At 41.6% G+C, this 20,877-nt stretch overlaps 1 protein-coding gene across 1 annotated transcript; it reads right to left on the bottom strand.

The window, feature by feature from the left end:
• Positions 1–3,558: 3,558 nt before the first annotated feature.
• Positions 3,559–4,273, bottom strand: LOC147882503 (uncharacterized). The gene has a single exon (XM_087400996.1). It carries the CDS (start codon positions 4,235–4,237, stop codon positions 3,746–3,748), a length of 492 nt encoding a protein of 163 aa, XP_087257122.1. The 5' UTR covers positions 4,238–4,273; the 3' UTR covers positions 3,559–3,745.
• Between the last annotated feature and the right edge of the window lie 16,604 nt (positions 4,274–20,877).

Raw genomic sequence — 20,877 nt, 5'->3', positions numbered from 1 at the left:
GCGCCCTGGCCAAGCGTGGCTCAACTGAGATTTTCTAAGTGCCGTACACAAAATGTGACCTGCAAAGAAATGTCACTGATACACTGCGGAAAACGAGACCAATGTGGGCACCTCGCTCCACACTGCCTCAAGGCATACACTGCATACACTTCCAGGCAAAAGCCCTATGAAATTGTCACCCGAAAACTGAGATTTGCACTCAGTGTAAGCATAAAAGCCCTCTGCAAAATCAAGGCATCTGACCTTCCCGAAAAAAAATAACTGTGCAACCACCACACACTGTGGCACTAGTCACCTCAAGCACGAGGGACACGAATGTACTTGATGTACCTCAAACACACAGTTTTAAAACTGAAAATTTTGGGAATGCATCAAGAAAAAAAACCTCGTTGTACTTCTGTACCTGCGTGTACTTGCAAGTACCACGCAAAAGAGCAGAGTGCTCTCCCTTTTTCCTTCTTCCCAAAAAAAATTTTATGTGCCTGCTGTACCTGCAAGTACCTGCTGTGCCTGCACAGTGTACCTGCTGTACCTTGTACTTGCGAGGGCACACATCCCCAAAAAAAAATTGTCGAAATTCTGGCTGAGGGTACAGCCGGTACAACTGTACCTTGTACTTGCACGCGTCCGTACAGCCGGTATGGCTGCCTGTCGCGGCGTCCGTACAGCCGGTACGGCTGCCTGTCACGGCTTCCATACAGCCGGTACGGCTGGCTGTACCTGTCGCGGCTGGTCGCGGTCGCGACCAGCTGCCTGTGCAGCCTGGTTGCGCGCGGCCGGTGCTGCGCGCTGGCTGCGCCCGCCTGGTAGGCTGCGGCTGCCGGTAGGCTGGTAGCAGCTAGCAGGCTGCAGCTATGGGTGCTCACGCACCTGCTGCGCCCTGCTGCCCTGCTTGCTGCTGCCGCGCCCTGCTTGCGCACTTGCTGATAGAGGGCACGAGGCCCGAGGGGAGAGGGAGGGGTAGACCGGAGTGAGAGGGAGAGGGTGGCTCTGATACCACTTGTGAGGGAAAGAGAGGAGTGGAACGATGGGAGAGAAAGACACCAGGAGTGTGGGTGTGTGTGAATGTGTTGAGCCACACCACAAACTCAAAAGTTTTATTAGGATTAGGTATTCACCCTATGATTGTCTTAAGACCAGTCATAGGGGTCGTAACATTTTAAAGGGTGGCAATGTGCCTTTACCCCAACAACACCCAGGCTCCACCCCTCGTCTATCTCTCCCCCTTTTTTGGTGGCAACCTCTTCTTCATCAGAGGTCTCTCAGTTTGTCTTGGCGGTATGGCGGCCTGCCCGGAACCGGAGGCCCAGCTGGACCCTCCCTCTCCAGATGCCTACCGCGTTATCTTGACAGAGCAACAGTCGTCTCGGGTACAAGAGGTTGCCAATGACTTTGCCCTTACTTCCGTCTATGGCAGAGTCATTGGACACTCTCCCTCCAGATCAGCCATCAAGGACTGGCTCCAGTCCACTCTCATGCTAGAGGACAGCCACATCGAGGAGGTGGCCCTTATGGGAAGGGGCATCTTCTGGCTTAAACTCTCCACTGCGAAAGCTGCGAGCAACCTGATTGCTGGTTCCCCCACATCTGTGGATGGAAAGATCATCATGATAGTCCCTTGGTACCGTGGATTCAGCGCAGCGGATTTTGATGCTCGTTTCCGCATACCTCGCCACCCAGTGACGCTAGTTTTTCTAGGCCTTGCTGCTGAGTTGCGGCCGATAGTCAGGAACCTGGGCTCCCACTTTGGCTGGGTAATGCATGACACTTTCGTCGACGCAGTTACTGCGGCAGGAGCCCCCCGAGTCCGTGTGGCTGTGGCAGACCCTGCGACTCTCCCTGCAGTGATTGAGATTGTGACAGACGCTGGCAGCATTACCCAGAGCATGGTAGTCACAACCAGGCCAGTGCCTGAGGTGTCACGGCTTTGGGCACCTGGCTGCTATTTGTCCTCGATTCTCCAGCTCCTCTTGGCCCCCCCCCCTCCGCCCCCCCCCCTCCGCCCCCTCCCCCCCCCTCCGGGCAGCCACGTCAGGAGGAGCAGAGGCAGCCGGAGTCCGGTCCAGAGATGGCTGGCGGCTGGACCGAGGTCAATAGGAAAAGAGGAAAGAATAAGAAGATTTCTGAAAAAGGCAAGGAGGCAGAGGCTACCCAACCTGCAGCAGCGCCTCAGAGACCTGGTAGGCAGCCGCCCCAGGGTCCTGGGAGAGCTTCTGACTTGACCTTCAAGTAAACTAGCTTACACAATAATCTCGGGGTGGTTTCAAAACAATGAATCTATAGCTAAGAAGGTGGCTCGCTAGCTCGATGCTTATGGACTTGGTTTCTTCATGTTGCCTGCCCCCATTTATGGCTTGATTAGTCAGAGAATTCTAACTCAAGGCGATAGGACCTAAAAGAGAGTATAAGTGTTCTCTAAGCTTGCCCTTATGGATGAGGATCCCTAATCCCTCGACAAATCATGGGCTTCAAAGATTCGGTTCTTTGAAACACAGTGTCATAGAGTATCTCATCAAATGAAAGGGCCTATCAAAAGTTGGTAAGTCCTAGCCATCAGAAAGCATAGTGCAAAAGTGCCCCAGCCAGATTGCTAAGGGCTGTTTGGCAAAAGGAGATTAAAAAGAAGGATTCAAGAGAGGGCCATTTAAGACTCATCTCAAAGTAATCTCATTTTCACATAACATCCCACTCCCGCATGTTCTCTCTCCAATTATCCTAAACAGTCTCACTCCCCTACACTCTCTCTCTTTCCCTCTTTTTGGCTCTGCTTGGCTCTCTCTGCTACAACCTCATTCCATAGTCCCTCCACCATACCCAACACAACATCTACTGCTACAAATAGTCATCAGTGAACCTGAATCAGTATCTTCAAACATAAGCAATTGGAAGCCTAGATTGAGGCCTCTCCTCCACCGTTGATGAACTTTGAGAATCTCTTCCATTATATATACCTTCATAAGACTAATATATAACCAATCTTCCAAATTAAAATTTCAGTGAAACAAGCTAAAGAACAAAGGAAAGGAGGAAATTGTAAGAAACTTTAAACAAAATAATGAGAAAACGAGGTGGAAGAGCAGTGCAAATCAAGATGCCGTCCTAATTCTGTTCACGCACTAACCTCCAAAAAAAAGAAAAAGGCACAACACCCAACCCAGCTTGTGGATAAAGAAGGGGATTGATGGGGACAAAGAGTGTCCTCAATACTGTCACATGGCGGCAGGCAGATGATGCCATGTATGCTATGGAATACTTGCAACTAAATGAAACTCAATTCGCATCATGAAGCCTTGAAGATGTTCCAAACAAAAAAGTAAATTCATTGTATGACAAGAGTCCTCTCAATAGTGATGTGAACTGACTTCAGTCACGCCAGTTGTCTACTATTATGATAAATGAAACTCCATATGAGGGAATATATAAATATATGACCCTAGTTTAAAGCACGTATCTAAAAGGGTAAAATTTCAAGCGTTTTTAACACGTTAACACGTAAAGGGACCCCTTCAATCTAATTGGAATGTACACTTGAGTCCTCTTTAACGGGTAGTGGGAATAGGTCCGAAAACTGTTTTTTTATAAATTGAGAAAAAAAGAAATTAGGAATATATAGTGACATTTCTGGATGAGGCACCCTGGGGTCCAGAACAGAAGGTGCAGCACTAGCGGGTAAAGCCAATGGTGTAACCTGTACACGTTGGAAGTTTTCTACAAACGTCGTAATAAAAAAACATTCGGACATTAATTAAGACCTTTCCGGATGAGGCGCCCTGGGGTTACCTACAGGTCCACCAGAGCTAGAGTGGGCACCCTGAGGCAATTGCTGATTAAGCCCAACTGGCACCCATTGTGTGGGATTGGAAGGATCCTGTATCCATTGCAACCTGCTCATGTTGGGGTTTTCTACAAAGACCATAGTAAATTCACCCACCTTCTCAAGTTTTCCCTTTTTACCGGCCCGCAATACCAAGTTGGTTTTGTGAAACGAGAAGATTCCATTGGTGAGACGGACAATATCACCTGGTTGAAAAGCTTCGCATTCGTTCGCCCAAAGTTGCAAATGCACGGCGGCAGACCAATCTGCGGCGAGGGAGATGCACATCATGAGACCTCCTTCGCTTCTGGTGGGAGGACCTTTTTCTAGGATGATGAAGGTGGTGTTGATGTTATTCTGAGCAGCAGGGCGTAGATCCCTGAGCAGCGTCAGTTGTGGTTGGAGAGGAGGTTGTGGCTGCATCTTCGCTTTAGCTCTGCAAAGCTATTTGATTCAGTAGCCAAGGTACGTTTACAGAAAAAATAGCCACACCAAACAAGGTGTCAACAATGACACATAGGCCCTGCCAATGGAAGTTATATATTTCTTTGTGTGGATATGTTATGAACTCCTATGCGAGGAGGAATGGAATCGAGTGATCAGTTCACTAAGCGTATGAAGTTCCTGACATTGTCTCGTTTGTAGGTATGTTTGTCCAAATGTGATCTAATGTGCTACCGTAACTAGTTGTTGGTACTTTGATATGCATTTGGAAATGGTAAGATTATTCATAAGTTTTTTAGTTTTGTGGAGTTTGTTGTTGTTAAGTTCATGTCAATGTTAAAATCACCGATTAGTACTTGTTTTGATTCATTATTGATGTTGCGTTTCAAAATAAATTCTAAGAGGTCTAGAAATGAGGTTATGTTAAAGCTTGGTGATCTGTATTTTGCTACTATGAAGTAGGCTTGCATGTTTTTACTAACAAGAGCTTCAACGATTTCCACTCCTTGGATTTTGTGTAAGTGATAATGCATCAAAGAAGTGGTATTGTTTAGGAGAATGCACGAACCGCTTGAAGAGAAAACATGTATTGATTATAATTTATTGAATTTTAATGGCTCATATTGATGAGTTTGAGTTTCTTGTAAACATAGGACATCTAATTGAATTAGTCCTTTAGTGTTTTGAATGTCTAGTTTGTACTTTTGTAGAGATCTTGTATTCAAAGATTGGATGCTTATGTTGAAATTGGAGTTCTTTCTTTGTTCTTATTTTAGTGTGCACCATCTGCAAGTTGTATTAAGCCTTTGCATCTCGTGTTGAACATCTTTGTCCACTTGGAAATTTTCATGTTTGAGTGGTTCGAGCAAGTAAAGGTTCTCAATTTTTTTAACACTGGAAAGTGCAGTGTAAGCCAACCCATCACCTCGCACTTTTGATACAAAGAATGCCAAACGATCCATTGTTAGGCCTTGTGACCTATGGATTGTTCTTCCTGCAGCTGCTTGTATAGGGAATTGCTCTCTTGTTAGAATGCTTGTTCTTGATGGTCCTATCTGCACCTCCTTCACAATTCGATGGATAGGTGTCCAATTTTGATTAATATGATAGAAGCTAAATCCCTGCAGTAGCAGTGAGATAAGGCCTCTAGGGCAAAAAACAAGAAGGCTTTTAATATGAAGAAGCAACCCAAACAAAAAGTCATATAAGATGACGAAGAAGAGGAGACAGACTTATGGCAGGTCCCCAAACACTTCAAAGGCTACACGGTCCAAGACCGTAAGATACTTCTTGAGCAAGCAAAGAGGATTGCTGAGGAGGAAAATCAATATGGTTATGATCTTCCACCGGCTAAGGTAAATGAATTGGACCTCGCTTTAGAGGGCAAAGACTCTAGATTAGTCTATTTAGCCTATGACCGCATATTTGGGCAAGAAGAGACCATGATTACTCTCTTATGAGAATACAAAGACTGCTTTGCTAAGAAGTATACTGACATGAAGGGTATGACCCTCGAGGTCATGCAACATGATGGATGACATTAGAGTGGTGAGGCAAAGTCCCTACCCCACGAATCCCAAATATGCAACAATTGCGAGGGAAGTCATAAAACTCATCAACGTTGGATTCATTTATGAGATCAAACATACATACTAGGTGTCCCCAATTGTATTTTTCTTAAAAATAATGGTAAAATCCAAGTATGTTTCAATCTAAAAAAGATCAACGTTGCCATATGTAAAGACCATTATTCGCTGCTGTTGCCTTTTACAAAGCACGGGCCTCTGAGAGAGTCATGGGAAAGGAAGCTTATGGCTTCCTAAATGGATACTCGGGGTACTATCAAGTATCCATAGCACTGGCAGATCAACACAAGACAACATTCGCCATGGAATGGGGAGTATACACTTCTAGCTCTTTGGGCTCACTAATGCTCCTGCTATGTTTCAGTAGTTGATGATCACAGCTTTCAAAGAGCACTTGAGGGATTTCCCAAAGGTGTTTTTTGACGACGTGTGTGTAGATTCTAGATGGGATAATCACCTTAAGTATTTCAGACTTGAGAGGTGTCCTCTCTATATCATTTCTCTCAACCCTCTCAAGTGCCAATTTTGGGTTAAAAATGGGGTCATATTAGGTGATGTTATATCCAACAATGGGATCTCTATGAATAACAACAAGGTCAAGCTCACTTTGGACCTACCACTCCCTACTAATGCAAAGGTTATGCATTGATTTACTAGGCATACAGTCTACTATCATAGATTTATCTACTATAACTATGTTGAGATTGCTTGCCCCTTGTATAAGCTATTGATTATATTCAACAACTGGACAGAGGCTTACCAAACCTCCTATGAGATTCTCAAAATTGTCTTGGCCTCCTCCCCCATCTTGCGAGCTCCAAACTAGAATTTAATATTCCATGTACATATAAATGCAGGTCAATGTTTGTTTGGGTGTAGCCAATCATAAAGCTATTTTTGGGGCCATTTTGGAGCCACAATGTGATGCATTGGTGGGTAAGATTTTGAATTTTGTGCAGACCCGTGCTCTCATCAAAAGTTTTCCTGGCATCATGATTGCTGCACTAGCATAATAATGAGACATAATCTTATCATTGTCAAAAGCGCAGAGCTCAACACATGGCAGTGCATGCATTTACTCATGAGCACAGAGACTGTTGCTCTGCCCTCCTTCGCATAACATAGTCTTTGGCCTAACTACATCACACAGCTTTTGCCTTGCCACCTGTCATTGCGCACCTTCACCATCTACTATTACTATGCAACACAATCTTTTATTGCGCTAACCACCGTGCTTGTTCGAGCAATGATGTTGGCATGGAGCAACCATCATGTTGGCTTGAATACATCACACAACTTTTGCCTTGCCACCTGTTATTACATAGATTTGCCATCTATCACTCCGCAACACAATCTTTTATTGTGCTGACCACTGTGTTGGTTTGAGCAATGATGTTGGCATGGACCACTACGTTGGCATGAAGACCACTGTGGCATGTCATTCCCTAAAGGGGACCCCTCAAGGTCCTTATCTGCAACCACAGTGTTGGTTGTCGGAGCTATTTTAGTTCTAAACCAAGGAAAATATAGTCTTATTTTGGAGCTATTTTAGTCCTATTAGTCCTTGTGTTACAATTTCTCAACCACCACATTGGTTCTTGGAGCTAATTTAGTTCCAAGATAAGGAAAATCTAGACATTTGCAATTTATGATAGTTTCCTTGCAACCACCGCACTCGTCATTAGAGTTATTATAGTTCTAAAGCAAGGAAAATATACTCCTATTTTGAAGCTATTTTAGTCCTACTAGTCCTTGTGCAATAATTTCTGCTAGTTCTTGGAGCTATTTTAGTTCCAAGCTAAGGAAAATTTAGTCCTATTTTAGAGCTATTTTAGTCCTTTTACAATAGTTGCTTGTGTAGCAATCACATCCATTGCAGTAAATCCTAAATGAGGGGATTTGTGAACCATTTTCACTACGGTAACAACAAAAATTTCAATAGTTTCTTATGCAATGATCCCTATGGTTGCAGTAAAATGTAAACAAGGGCGAGAATATGCCATTTGTGCTTCTTTAGAGCCACTTTCACTACCAAAGTAACATCAATAATAGCTTTTGTGATAATGGTACTACATTGAAATTGAAACAAAAGAAATTACATGCGATAGTTTTAGCGATAATAGTGTTACATCGAAATTGAAACAAAAGAAATTACATCCAAAGCAAACATTTAACAAAAGAGATTACATCCAAAGATGCTAGCACTTTGTCTTTGTGACACTTCTTTAAACACTTTTAGCACTTGTTGACACCACCGCTATGGCAGGACCTTCTCTTTTTGCCCTTGTTAGCACTTTCTTACACTTTTGACTTGGTGCCTTGTATGCAGGGGACAATACGAGCATCTCGTAGTTAGCACTTTCTTACACTTTTGACTCGGAAGTCCTCGTATGCAGGGGACAATATGAGCACCTTGTAATTGAGCATAACCTTCTTCATAGCAACTTTCTTCAAGGCACTAAGAGAGAGAACTCAAGCTTGTGGTGAGCTCCCCGTAATCGACCACAACCTTTGATAGTGGGCAAGAGAACTCAATCTAGTGGTGAGCTCTAGCACACTGATGCTCTCAGTGTGTTGGAGCCCACCACCAGGTTGACTTCTCCTCCCCCATGGCCGAAGGTTGTGCTCAAATACGAGTGGCTCTCCACCAAGTTGAGTTCTCTCCAAGTGCCTGACTAAACAATGACGATATGCTATTAGGTTGAGTTCTCCCCTCCCCTGCCATGGATAGGCATAGAAAAGACCTCGTGTGCTCAGGTAGGAGCTGGTTCTCTATCACTATAGGCTAGTTTTCCACCTCTTCATGGTGGTCTTTAAACACAACACCAATACAAGCTTGTTTTCCATCGAGCTTACTACCTAGAAGAAGGGCACGATGTTGAAGAAACCTTGGCTACTTAAACATGGCTATGGCTATGGAGTGTTGCAGGACGGAGAGCCAAGTAAAACAATGGATCCCATGACTTGGGCATCATTATGAAGGGGCATCGAGGTTGCAGCAGAAGATTCATCACAAGGCTGAAAGGGGGTTTGGAGAGCATGGAAGGGGGTAGGAGGGGGATTTTCCTGGGTGCAGTGAATTGTTTCTCTGCTCTTAAGGCCTTTATATAGCTATACTTGTTGTACTCCCACTCTTTTCCCCTTTGTTTCTTATGTTATTTTGTGTGACTCTGGGTGCCTATTGCTGCTAAGAGCACACAATCCACCCACTGAATTTGCTGGTAGCCTAGCCTAGTCTAGGCGGTCATATATATCATTGTCTAGCCGTGACGTGCGATTACATGGTACACATGGGAGAATTTCTCGATCATCGGAGCCAAGATCATAATAATTCAATGGGATGAGGGGGGAGGAGCAGTGACACATACACCTAGCTTGCTGGTAGCCCAGCCTAGCATAGACAGTCATATACATCATCGTCTAGCCATGACGTGCGATTAGATGGTTACCATCAAAGAATTTCTCGGTCATCGGAGCCAAGATCACAATAATTCAATCAGATGAGGGGGGAGGAGCGGTGGCACATGCACTCAGCTTGCTGGTAGCCTAGCCTAGCATAGGTGGTCATATACATCATCATCATCTAGCCATGATGTGCGATTAGATGGTTGCCATGGGAGAATTTCTTGATCATCGGAACCAATTTCATAATAAATCAATGGCCATTAGAACTAGAAATTCTAAAATTCTAACCGTCCGATGCGTTCTTATAGTTTGATTCAGACTCAATGCTAATCTTAGCCTGTGAGTCAGATGCTTCCTCATGCAAAGTCTTTGTTATTACAGTCAACTGCCTTGAAGATAGGCAAGATTAAAACATGACATCAGATTAGCATTGAGTCGGTTCATCAGACCGTGATAACAATAGTTCTCGGTCATAAGAACCAAAAGTATTGTTATTACAGTCTGATGAACTGACTCAATGCTAATCTAAGCTTGTGAACTAGATGGTCCCCCATGCAAAGTCATTGTTATTACAGTCTGATTCCGGCTCAATGCTAATTTGAGTGCTTGAATTAGATGGTCCCTCATGCACAATCATTGTTATTACAGTCTGATTCCGACTCAATGATAATCCGAACCTATGAATTAGATGGTCCCTCATGCACGATCATTGTCACTAAAACAAGCATGGTGGTTGTTTGTAATTCGTATATTTTTTTGAATTTACATTTTTCCTTGCTTATGATTACTTTGGGATTTATTGATTGGGATTTACTGAAACAAGTGCGGTATTTGTTTGGGATTTACTAAAGGTTATATTTTGTGGGGATTGCAGTTAATCCTAAACCAGAAAAATGCATTTCCTTACCAGTGCCTACCTCCTCTTGTCTTAACTATTATACAACCTGTCATATTCATCAATGTAATGTGTGGGGAATCTATCGGTACACGGATCTTCAAAGCTGGCAAAGATCTCACTAGATTACATCGTTGAGCATGTCAAGATGGATTGATTTGATAGATTAGAATATGTGAAAAATTATAGCTTAGATAATAGGAGAGAAAACTAACTTAACGTTTAAAAACCCGATAGGTCTCAAGTAAAGGAACATAGATGCAAAGCCACTGACATTTTTTTTATTGCTTGTCCTGAGCTTGATGAAGCCATTTTGCAAGGGGTCCCTTGGCAACCCAAGATTGTCGTAGATGAGATTGATCGCTTGGAGGAGGAACATAGAGTTCCCAAGAGTGTCATTCACAAGATGGTCATATTGCAGGAGGAATTGTGGGAAGGCCTTCAATATTATAAGAACCCACAGTTTGCGAAGTATGTTGATGAAGGCTCCCACTATGCAAACTGTTGAGCCCTTGTCCTGGAATCCTTGTGTAAATATAAATTCCTTCAAAGATCTTAGACTTGATCTCTTGGAATCTTGGATATATATTACCTGGGACTTTTTTAGGAGTTGACCACCCTTCTAATACAGTCGGCTTTTCAATAGAACTTGAGTTAAGTAGTAAATTTTCTTCTTTGAAAAAAAAGAGAGTAGTAAATTGTCTTTTTGAAACATAGAAGAGTAAAATTTGGTTGTAGACTATTTGGGTATATAACTTTAGGGACTGACTATACATTTGACTTTTCAATATAACTTCAATTTTAAAGTAATAATTTGTCATTTACCATCCTTGGATACCTCTTTTATGATTGCTTCATTCGGTTGGACTTTATAATTTGAAAATTTTGTATTTAGCTAGATTCAAAGGTTCTATTTTCTTATGACTGCTTCACTCCATTGGACTTTATAATTTGAAAATGTTTCCCTGAGTTGGACGTTATAACTTGATGGACATTTTCCAATAATACAACATGATTCTATAGCTTGCAATTCATTTAGGATTTGTGGTCACTAGCACAGTGGCTGAATCTGATAATAGATAAAAGGCGGTAGTGCAGGATAAGTGGTCGCTAACATGGTGGTTGGTTGCATACTAGGGTATTAATTGCCACTAGTGTGGTGGTTTTCTTCTATTATTACAAGATGAATTGGTTGGTTGCACACTAGGATATTAATTACCACCACCGCAATGATTTGCTTCTATTATTGCAAGATGAATTGGTTGGTTCACACTAGCATATTGATTGCCACCAACCTGGTGCTTTGTTTCTATTATTACAAGATGAATGACATGCAATTCATTCATTTAGGATTTGTGGTCACAACTCGGTGGTTGAAATTTGACAATAGTTAAAGAGAACTATTCTAAAGGGGTTGCCATAAACAAATGCATTTTCTAATATTTCACCAGTCCTCTAGTTGAAATCTGACAATAGTTAAAGAGAACCAACCTATTTGTGGGAGCTATTTTCCTTGTGTGCGACCAAGGAAAATGCAATTGGATCCCATGTCTTGCGATTAGATGACTAAAAACAAGCACCGTGGTTGTTTGGAATATACTAAAAATAAGTGTGGGGTTAATCTATCATTTGAGATTTATAAAAACAAGCACAGTGGTTGTGTGGGACACATGATGAGGATTCAGGTGGTCTTTCTTGCGGCACATGATGAGGATTCAGGTGGCCTACAGAATGTACATCCAACCATTGGGGAGACATGGGCATCGATCCCCATGGAGCAATGCTCCAAAATGACTAGATCTCAAGTCATTCATAGCTTGCCCGGACAAGCCAAAGCCTATGTGTGTTTGGCAAATTAGCAACAACAAACATTCCTATCTTTGAGTTTCCTGATGTACCAAGGATTCCAATGCTAAAATCTTCTCTTCCCAATTGAAATGTTAGGATTTTGATCCATAAAATTGAAATGTGCCATAGTCCTAGCCTTGCATGTTTTGAGTGCTACAGCTTCAACCCATTTAGTACAATAGTTAGTGGCAACCCAAATATATTGATTACTTGAAAACTTTGCTGGAGGTTTGATGGATCCAATAAAATCTATTCCCCATTTCTGAAATGGTCCCATGGGCTGATGAGGCATTCTATCAGTACCAAGTGGTCTACCATCCCTTTGGCATGGTAAACATGCCTTTGCATAATTGTGAGCATATTTTAGCATAGTAGGCCACCACAAACTAGCTTGCAAAATCTTTTTACCTATAATATCTTCAAAGAAGTGTCCTCCTACTAGTCCTCCATGGGCTTCAACTATGACTGCCTTTTCTGCTCATGATCTTGCACACATCTTCTGATCACCTAGTCAATTCCTCTTTTATACAAAACACCAGCAATCACTAGGAAAGTTATGCTCTGTAAAACAAGTTTATTTCTCTGATCCCTAGTTAATGTTTCAGGGATCAAACCATCAGTAAGAAAGAAAAGCATTTTATCATACCAATTTGGTGGTTCTTCAATTCGTACCATAAAAATGCATGCAACAGGAAGTTCATCTGGAATACCTATTGGAGCTTCTCCTGATTGCATCCTGCTCAAGTAATCAGCAATGGCATGTTTATTTCCAGGCCTATGCACAATGGTATAGTCAAACTCCTACAACAAGAGCATCCATCTGGCCAATCTTCCTATAACTTGTTGTTTATTCACCAAGTAAATGAGAGCTTGATGGTCTACATGAAACTTTTCAAATATGGGGAAAACAATAGGATTTCTCCTAAGGAAAATCTCATCCTCATCTTCCTCAAATTCTGCTAACATGTTGATGCCCTCTACTTATAGTAGGGCTGAACTTGTCTTGGGAAACTTCTCTTTGAATAGAGATTGATCTTAAGCTTCTTTCTTCCTTTCTTGATGGTTATTCTTTATGATCCCTAGCCTTGTTTCACTTTGGTAGCTCTCAGCCATGGCCTACCCAATAACATGGAATAGGCACAATCTCTTTCCTCCATTCTGAGTACCACAAATGTGACTGTAAAGGATAGTCCCATTATGCTAATTTCCTATCCTCTTAGTATGCCAAGAGGTTGCATTCTTCTTTGATCAACCATTCTGACCTGAAATGGGGTTGGTGCAAGTTTATTGCAACAAAATTTCTTAAATAGATCCTCAAAGAGGATGTTCACCCCTAATCCTCCATCTACCAAATGGTAATTCACCATCTTCAATGGTGGATGTGTAAATGTCTGGTGTTTCATCTTCATCTTCACTCTGTGGATGATCTTTTGTTTGAGAAATGTACTTAGAATGCAAACTCTGACATAATTGGTTCTTGAATGCTAGAACAAGATTCAAAAGTTGATTTAATGTGATGTAAACTTTGGAGTCCACAAGATCTTTAAAGAAGAGTGTAGGGTCTTCATGTTCATATTTTGCCTTTTGTTGCATCTGACTTCTATTCTTCAATGTGTCATTAGGGAAATTTGGAGCTCATTTTGGGGCCCTCTAAGCACTTCCCTTGAGAATATTCTCTCAAAAAAGGGGGGCATGGATAATTTTTTGCAGATTAGCTCAAAACTTGTCGGACTTGGCATTTCTAGAACCTACTCTTTGAGGGCTTTCCAATGATATATACCATGATGGGGTTTGGACATACTGTTGGAAAGATATAGGGAAGATTCCTATAAGAAAAGATTCCTTTGATATATACCATGATATATACCATGATGGGGTTTGGACATACTATTGGAAAGATATAGGGAAGATTCCTATAAGAAAAGAATCTTCAATGTATCTTTCCATTCCCATCTCTAAACCCCATCATAGTACATATCATTGGAAAGCCCTCAAAGAGTAGGTTCTAGAAATGCCAAGTTCGACAAGTTTTGAGCTAATCTGCAAAAAATTATCCATGCCCCCCTTTTTTGAGAGAATATTCTAAAGGGAAGTCCTTAGAGGGCCCCAAAATGAGCTCCAAAATTCACTAATGTGTCTACAATTAGAACAGCTTGCTCCTCTTTGATTTCCATCAGCTTGACTTGGGCACCTCTGTTTTTTTCAACTCTGCTAAGTCCAAGCTTGGTTCCGTCTAGAAAATCAATTTTTTCTTTGGGAATATATTTTAGGCTTGAAGAAGCTTGTCCTGTTGTGTGTGTATATGGAACCCTGTTAGGTTGTTGAATGTTGCTTTGATGCAGTGTATGATCTATATTTTGATGTCGGATGGTTTCAATTGGAAGACTATCAGACTGTGTCCCTAGTTGTATGAGGTCGATCTCAACCTTACCCTTGTTTTGGAGCTATGATGTTCTTGCATCTGTTGTTGCATTACTCTCAAGTACTTATTGTAGAGCTTTATTTTGGACTTGTGCTTGATTGGGCCAGTTCATTAGCTTTGCCGTCTCTCTTGGTGCATCTCCAAGGCCGAGCGCCCACAGGTGGGGCTTGATTGTTTGAATTTTGAACATGAGGAGGAACTCTCCCCCTATAACTTGGATTATACCAGTATCTCTCTTTCTCATGATTGTCCTTCCCACAAAATGCATAAGCAAACGTTAGGTGGGGGTGTTTTTAAAGTTTACAATTACTCTTTAATCATTTGCTCTAACTTAGAGAGCGTGTCTATCTTCTTCTGGGCTTTTGATTTCTCTCTATTCTTGGTCTGTTTTTTCTTTTTCTTTGAGTGCTCTTCTTCTTTATTCTCTTGATCTGATGTATAATCTTTTGTATCATCACTATCCTCATCTTCTGCATTAATGTCTGCTTTGTTTTAGAGTCTGTGTTAGAGTCAGAATGTCTTTTCTTCTTTTGGTTTTTAGACCTTGACTTTGTGCCTAGCTACATGACTAAATCCACAACTAAAGTAGATAGTTACTACTATGACATCACTCGATCCTTGGATTAATAGAAACATAAAGTTCAAGTTGTTCAAGAAGGGTGATTTAGTGTTGATGTTCAACACAAAGTTGGGAAAAATGCCAAGGGAGCTTAAGCTGAGATATGATGGCCCATTCAAGGTACTTGAGGCTTTTGATCAAGGCACCTTCCAATTGGTTGACCTTAATGGCAATGCATTTGACAGACCAATTAATGGTTTCAGGCTAAAACCTTATATTGGGCCTGACCCCACTCAATAAAACATAAATACAATCTCTCTGTAACTCTCTACTGACATCAATCAAGATGATGTTTGTGTTTCAGCTATTCAAGTTGAAGGAATTGTGCACAACAGACTCTAACAGAAGTCCAAATCTGCTACAGACAGTGTTACTCCATCCACTAAAATATGAGGGCTCAAGCAACATACAATTCTGTTTCAGAAAAAATAGCAAAGAATGACTCCAAAGAATACAACTAGCAACCACTTTTGTGGGTTGCAACTTATTTCCACAAATTACAATGATACTATATCAGGTCATTAGGTTTTACACAAGGTGGCAATGCATACACAATCTCCACTACAGTCCCTAAAGGCAAGCTCAACGCCAAAGCTGAGCTTCACAGAACAACACACATAAAAAAAGATCCAACTGAAGTCCAATGCTAGTCTGACAAACACAAAGGAAATGAGTTGTCTCATCTCCAACAAAACTCAGTTATGCTCTAAACCATACAGATCCAATCACATAAATGGTGAAGGTACGTGGGAGTTAGTAGACATGGCCACACTGGAAATCCTGGATCCAACAATGATCTGACGCCAGTCTGACCACAAAGGGTCCGACTCCTTCTATGACACCCATGACCGAGAACTCTGAGTACGATCTGAGTCTCACCAGTGTGTTTGACTCCGACTCTAATCCAATGGGTGCATGCGAGTGGACAAATGACTCTGACTCCAATCCACCCGACACGTGCAACATGAATCCTATCGTCTGACCTGACTCTGACTCTAATGAGTCATTTTACGTTTGCTTTGACAACACAATACCATTCCAATCCGACAGACATCCAATTTCGATCCACTTCAAGCAAAAGAAAAGACTGCACGTTTGATCCGACCAACTGATTCGGCATCTGGCCCAGCTCTGATGCTCAAACAAGACTCCGACAGCACCCTGACTCTCCACCAAAACCAACGCAATATATGCCATGCATACTGGATTCTCCATACCCACCACATTGCCCAAGGATGTATGAGGTATTCACCCGAGTCCTATCAACAAGCCTCTTCCCTCCAATAAGGGTCTCACTCCCACAATCACTATCCTCGCCGACCCTTGTTTGATGAACTCCATCATGGAATATAACACCCACAGTGCCAAATGCAAGATTAACACTAGTCCCTCCCAATCACCAAAATGCACTGTTAGTTCCATGCATGCCGAACTAACTGACTGTCAATCGCCATGACACATCAATGCAAGCTTCTTCCATGCGACTGATCTATAAATGGTGCCCAAGAGAAGCCATCGGCTCACACTTCCAAGTGCCTCAGAATAGCAAGAGCCCACCCTTGAGCTCTTAAGTGATACAAAGCTCCTCGACGCAGACATGGGTCTCAAGAAGTCTCTCACCCTTGCTCGCAAAAGCCCGTGCAAGAGCCCGGTCGAGGAAAAGGCTATACTCATAGCGGACCCAAAGGAGACTGAATCGGAGGGAGAACCACCTCTTCTTCTGCTAAAGAACCAGATGCTCATGGCCAACTTTGCAAACTTCAAGGTATCGCTAGATCTCTCCAAACATCAAAAGTGGCTAAAGAAAAATGATTTATTACAGTATGCGAGCTTACCTTGGACATCATGGAAGGCTCCCCAACATGCATTGGCACAATACAAGAGCTTCCAAAGAATGTAATGGTTTCCCCTGACATTACAGTGCAGCTCTTTTGGCTACCCATTATCATCGAGGAGGTTGTGTATAAGAAGGATGTCAATTTCGACATGCAAAAATAATTTGGGCACAAGACATAAAAATTATTATTTCATCAATAATGTTCAAGATTCAAGAAGGTGCCAGTAGCTTGTTTGGTATTTAGAAAGAATGTAGTTGCTAGTAAAGACAAATATTATGAGGATTCTTATGCGACGTTGAGTGTGCAGCTGAGAAGGGGACACAGAGTGTGCATCTGCTCCACTCATGGCTTATGAGTGAGATAGCCAAAAAGGATTTGAGTGCTTCAAATGCTCATTCCAAGATAGCACCATTTATTAGTACCTTATTTGAATTTTTCGACTAGATCCGTACGAGGAACGTGGAGGTAATCATTCAATATTGAGAGGAGCACACCAAAGCAATGCAAGACATCTCGCATGAGGAAGAAAAGACAAAGTAAAGCATTCTTCAAGCTTTGGAAGATGCTTAGTACTCCAAAGATGAAGCTACTATGGCTGTGTATGGCCAATGTTTGGCAAAACGCCTACAAGATATACCCTTAGCAGGAGAAGAGTTGTTAGCTAGCCTGACAGAGCCCAAATCTGCCAAGAAAATTAAATTAAATCCTCGAGCAAAATCCATGCTTCCAAAGACAGAGACCTAGAAAAAGCAAAGGAGGACATTGCCAATCTATTGCTCACATCGCCTCCCAAAAGCCCCTTTGAGGCCTTTTCCCCTTTCCACAAATTGATAGACTTCTAGCAATCCCCAACACAAGATGTGACTAGTCTGCCAGCAGCAGGAATAGTCTCTAGCATGGAGGCAGAACATGCCCTCATAGTCTTGCAAAACTATTTTGATAAGCAGAGAAAGCTACAAATGTAGCTACAAAAGCAAGTGCAAGAGTTGACAGAAGATAAGAAGTAGTACAAGAGTATATGCTTAAGCAGTTAGAAATGCATAAGAAGTTCGATGACACTCAATTGGAACTAGAGGCAATCAAGAAAGAATATGCGCAATACAAAGAAGTGCAGGACAAGAAAATCTCGAAGCTCACTACCCAAGTGAGAGTACATAAGGAATGCCTACCAATTGTAATAACTTGGCTACTAGAAATAAAAGCATAATTTTTTCTGCAACTAGATCGAATGGAAAATATTATGCTTAAGGAACAAATCCATGCATTGGAAGGAGTTGAACAATAGCTCACGGACATGGCAAAAGATGTAGATGGAGTTTTCCTCAAATCCTCCAAAATCAAAGATATGAAGAATCAATTGGTAAAGTTGTCTCAAGACCTATGGTCAAATCTCAAAAAATGCATGCTCGTAATTTCTCAAAGACCTTATGATGCCTTTGCATCTGCTACATATGCATACGCTATCATGGCACATGAATTAAAGATGCTCTGATCTAAAGCACAGGATGTGAACTAGAGGCTGAACCAGAGGCTGATGCCCATGCATGATGACACAACATTGTTTGATTTGAAAGCACGGTTTGAGAAGCTGGCAATAACAAACCAATAGAACTTGTCAGCAGAGTTGGATGCAAAGCACAACACATTCATGGGTGCCACATATAAGGACATAGAAAACACAGCAACCCCAAGCCATGCCTTATCCCTCAGTGCAGATACTGCAGAAGAATAGACAACATTTGAGGAGGAATCAGAATTGAACAAGTACTACAAAGAGGATGCGAATGAACCATACCCAATTGTTGCTAAGGGAGCAGTCATAACCTGAACTCCACCCACACCATCAAAGTCCAGCTGATGGATTACTTCTAGTGAAGGGTTCGAGTCCTCCACTTTTTTTTGCAAAAACGTTTAACCACCAAGTGTGCCAAGTGTAGAGGATGACTTCACCCACATGGACCTTAACCAAGGAGGGTTAGTAGACCTCTTGTAAGGGGGGGTTACAATAGCAAGTAGTGGATACTTTTGTAACTATAGGGATAGTTATAACTATCCCTAATAGCATGTAGTAGTGGCCTTATCCACCACGTCATTTCTAGGACTATGTCTATTTTTTGACTATTATCTGACTGAGGTCAGAATACCATCAGATGTTGTTATAAGTTGGTCATCACCTTTTGCATGAGGAGAGATGTTGCTATCTGATGTAATACAAACTATACACAATATTTCCACTCTACAAATGATTATCTCGGCTATTTGTATGCTTTGTATTGTCTCTTTCTTTTCTGACATTAGTCAGATTTAAGTCTGCGGACCCTAGCATTCCCATTGCCAGGAGTGGATATGTGTAGGTGTTTTTTAGTCTTTTGGAGACACTGCTAACAATTGTTTTGAAATGCACACACACACACATAGAACACTCCTACTCTATAGACACATCTGACCGACTACACTACCACAGACACACACATGCACGTCGTCCTATATGCACATACCCCCCATGTCCTAGAACCTCCTGCATGATGGTGTTCCATTTATGAGCTATGGTAATATAAATTTATCCTTCTGTTATGAGTATTTCATGGCAAGACTTCTTGGCAAGGATTCCAACTCTTCTTAGGAATTGTGTAACCTATAAATCTCCTTTAATATAAGTGGTGTTGGCATTTCTAATTTAATCTAGTTTATGTTGGTTTACTTATTATAATTGAGTACACTTTTCTTGTTATATATATATATATATATATATATATAACACCCTAAAATAATCAACCAAACAAGACCCTAAAACCTCTAATTACACTAAACTACTACGGCCATCAATGTAAAACCTAAACCACTAAACCTTCCTCATGCCACCACCCATGTTCAAGAAAGGCATACTTCTTGATATTTCTTTTTCTCCCTCCGTTATATATGACTGCTCCCTCTACTAGTTAAATAGTGCCAAATCCCTCATATCCCTGTGAATACTCTATTTCTAGGCTCAATGGCATATACAGACTCAAGTTAATGGAGACCCCCCTTATGAGTTTTTCCCCTACCGATTGCCTTCATTCTCTTCATTCCCCTGCCCTACTGCGTGGTCCTCTCTAGTTATTCTCTCTTTCTAGCTTTTCATATGTGCTGCTCCTATCTCTTGATACATTGCCATGACCTCAGACATGCTTGAGTCCCTTTTTGCTCTTTGTTCATCCACTTGTATCCTCCCATTCCTTCCCTATATGCACTTTCTTCCAGCACTAGGGAGAGCTTACTATCATTTCGATTCTATTTTTCTCCCATTCTCCTTCCTCAGTCCTTCATCACATGGATCACCATTTATAATTTTATCTTTGTTATAAGTCATTGAGTAGATATTGGTTATGGCTCTCATAGAGAATGTTGGTAGGCTTCACTGTTATACTATCAATATGACTTCCTGGAAATATCTCTACATATTAGACAATAGTTTGATGTATCGATTCGTATGTCTCTGGTTTGATGCCCTAGTTTGACACCGCTTAAAGTATATATATTCCTTTTTCCAACCTTTCATCGAATCTATTTGTAGACTGGGCAGGATGTACGGAACCTTGGCTTGGCTCCTCTTATGACCTGTTTTGGCTCCTTTACATAATGGTGCACCTCATACCCTTCCAATGGATCTGGATTGTTTCTTCTTGGATGTAGGGGAATGTCACCTTATGAGTTGTCTCATCTATTGCATAGTCAGTGCATGAGATCTCAATGTTGGTGCATAGGTTGCCTAGACTACTCTCTTGGCTCAAATTGGCCCTTCATATTTCCATATATTGTTATATGGTTTACCTTTATGTATGTATAAATATATATACTTTTATAGTTATAAGTTTATGGATTTAACTATATATGTATATGTATGTATGTATATTTATATTTATATATATACATATATGTTTATGGATTTCTTCTTACATACTATTCTTCCACTTTGTTATATGTATGTGTGTGTGTGTGTGTGTGTGTGTGTACATATATGCTT

Source organism: Dipteris shenzhenensis, chromosome 29 (genome assembly GCF_047967505.1).
Source record: "Dipteris shenzhenensis isolate YYH24624 ecotype China chromosome 29, Dip_SZ_1.0, whole genome shotgun sequence".
In the NCBI taxonomy this organism is placed as follows: Eukaryota; Viridiplantae; Streptophyta; class Polypodiopsida; order Gleicheniales; family Dipteridaceae; genus Dipteris; species Dipteris shenzhenensis.
This window is presented reverse-complemented; position numbering and strand designations above follow the sequence as displayed.

Bases quoted from the DNA above. Each gene is read 5' to 3' on its own strand.
- LOC147882503 (XM_087400996.1), bottom strand. From the start codon at position 4,237: ATGCAGCCACAACCTCCTCTCCAACCACAACTGACGCTGCTCAGGGAT.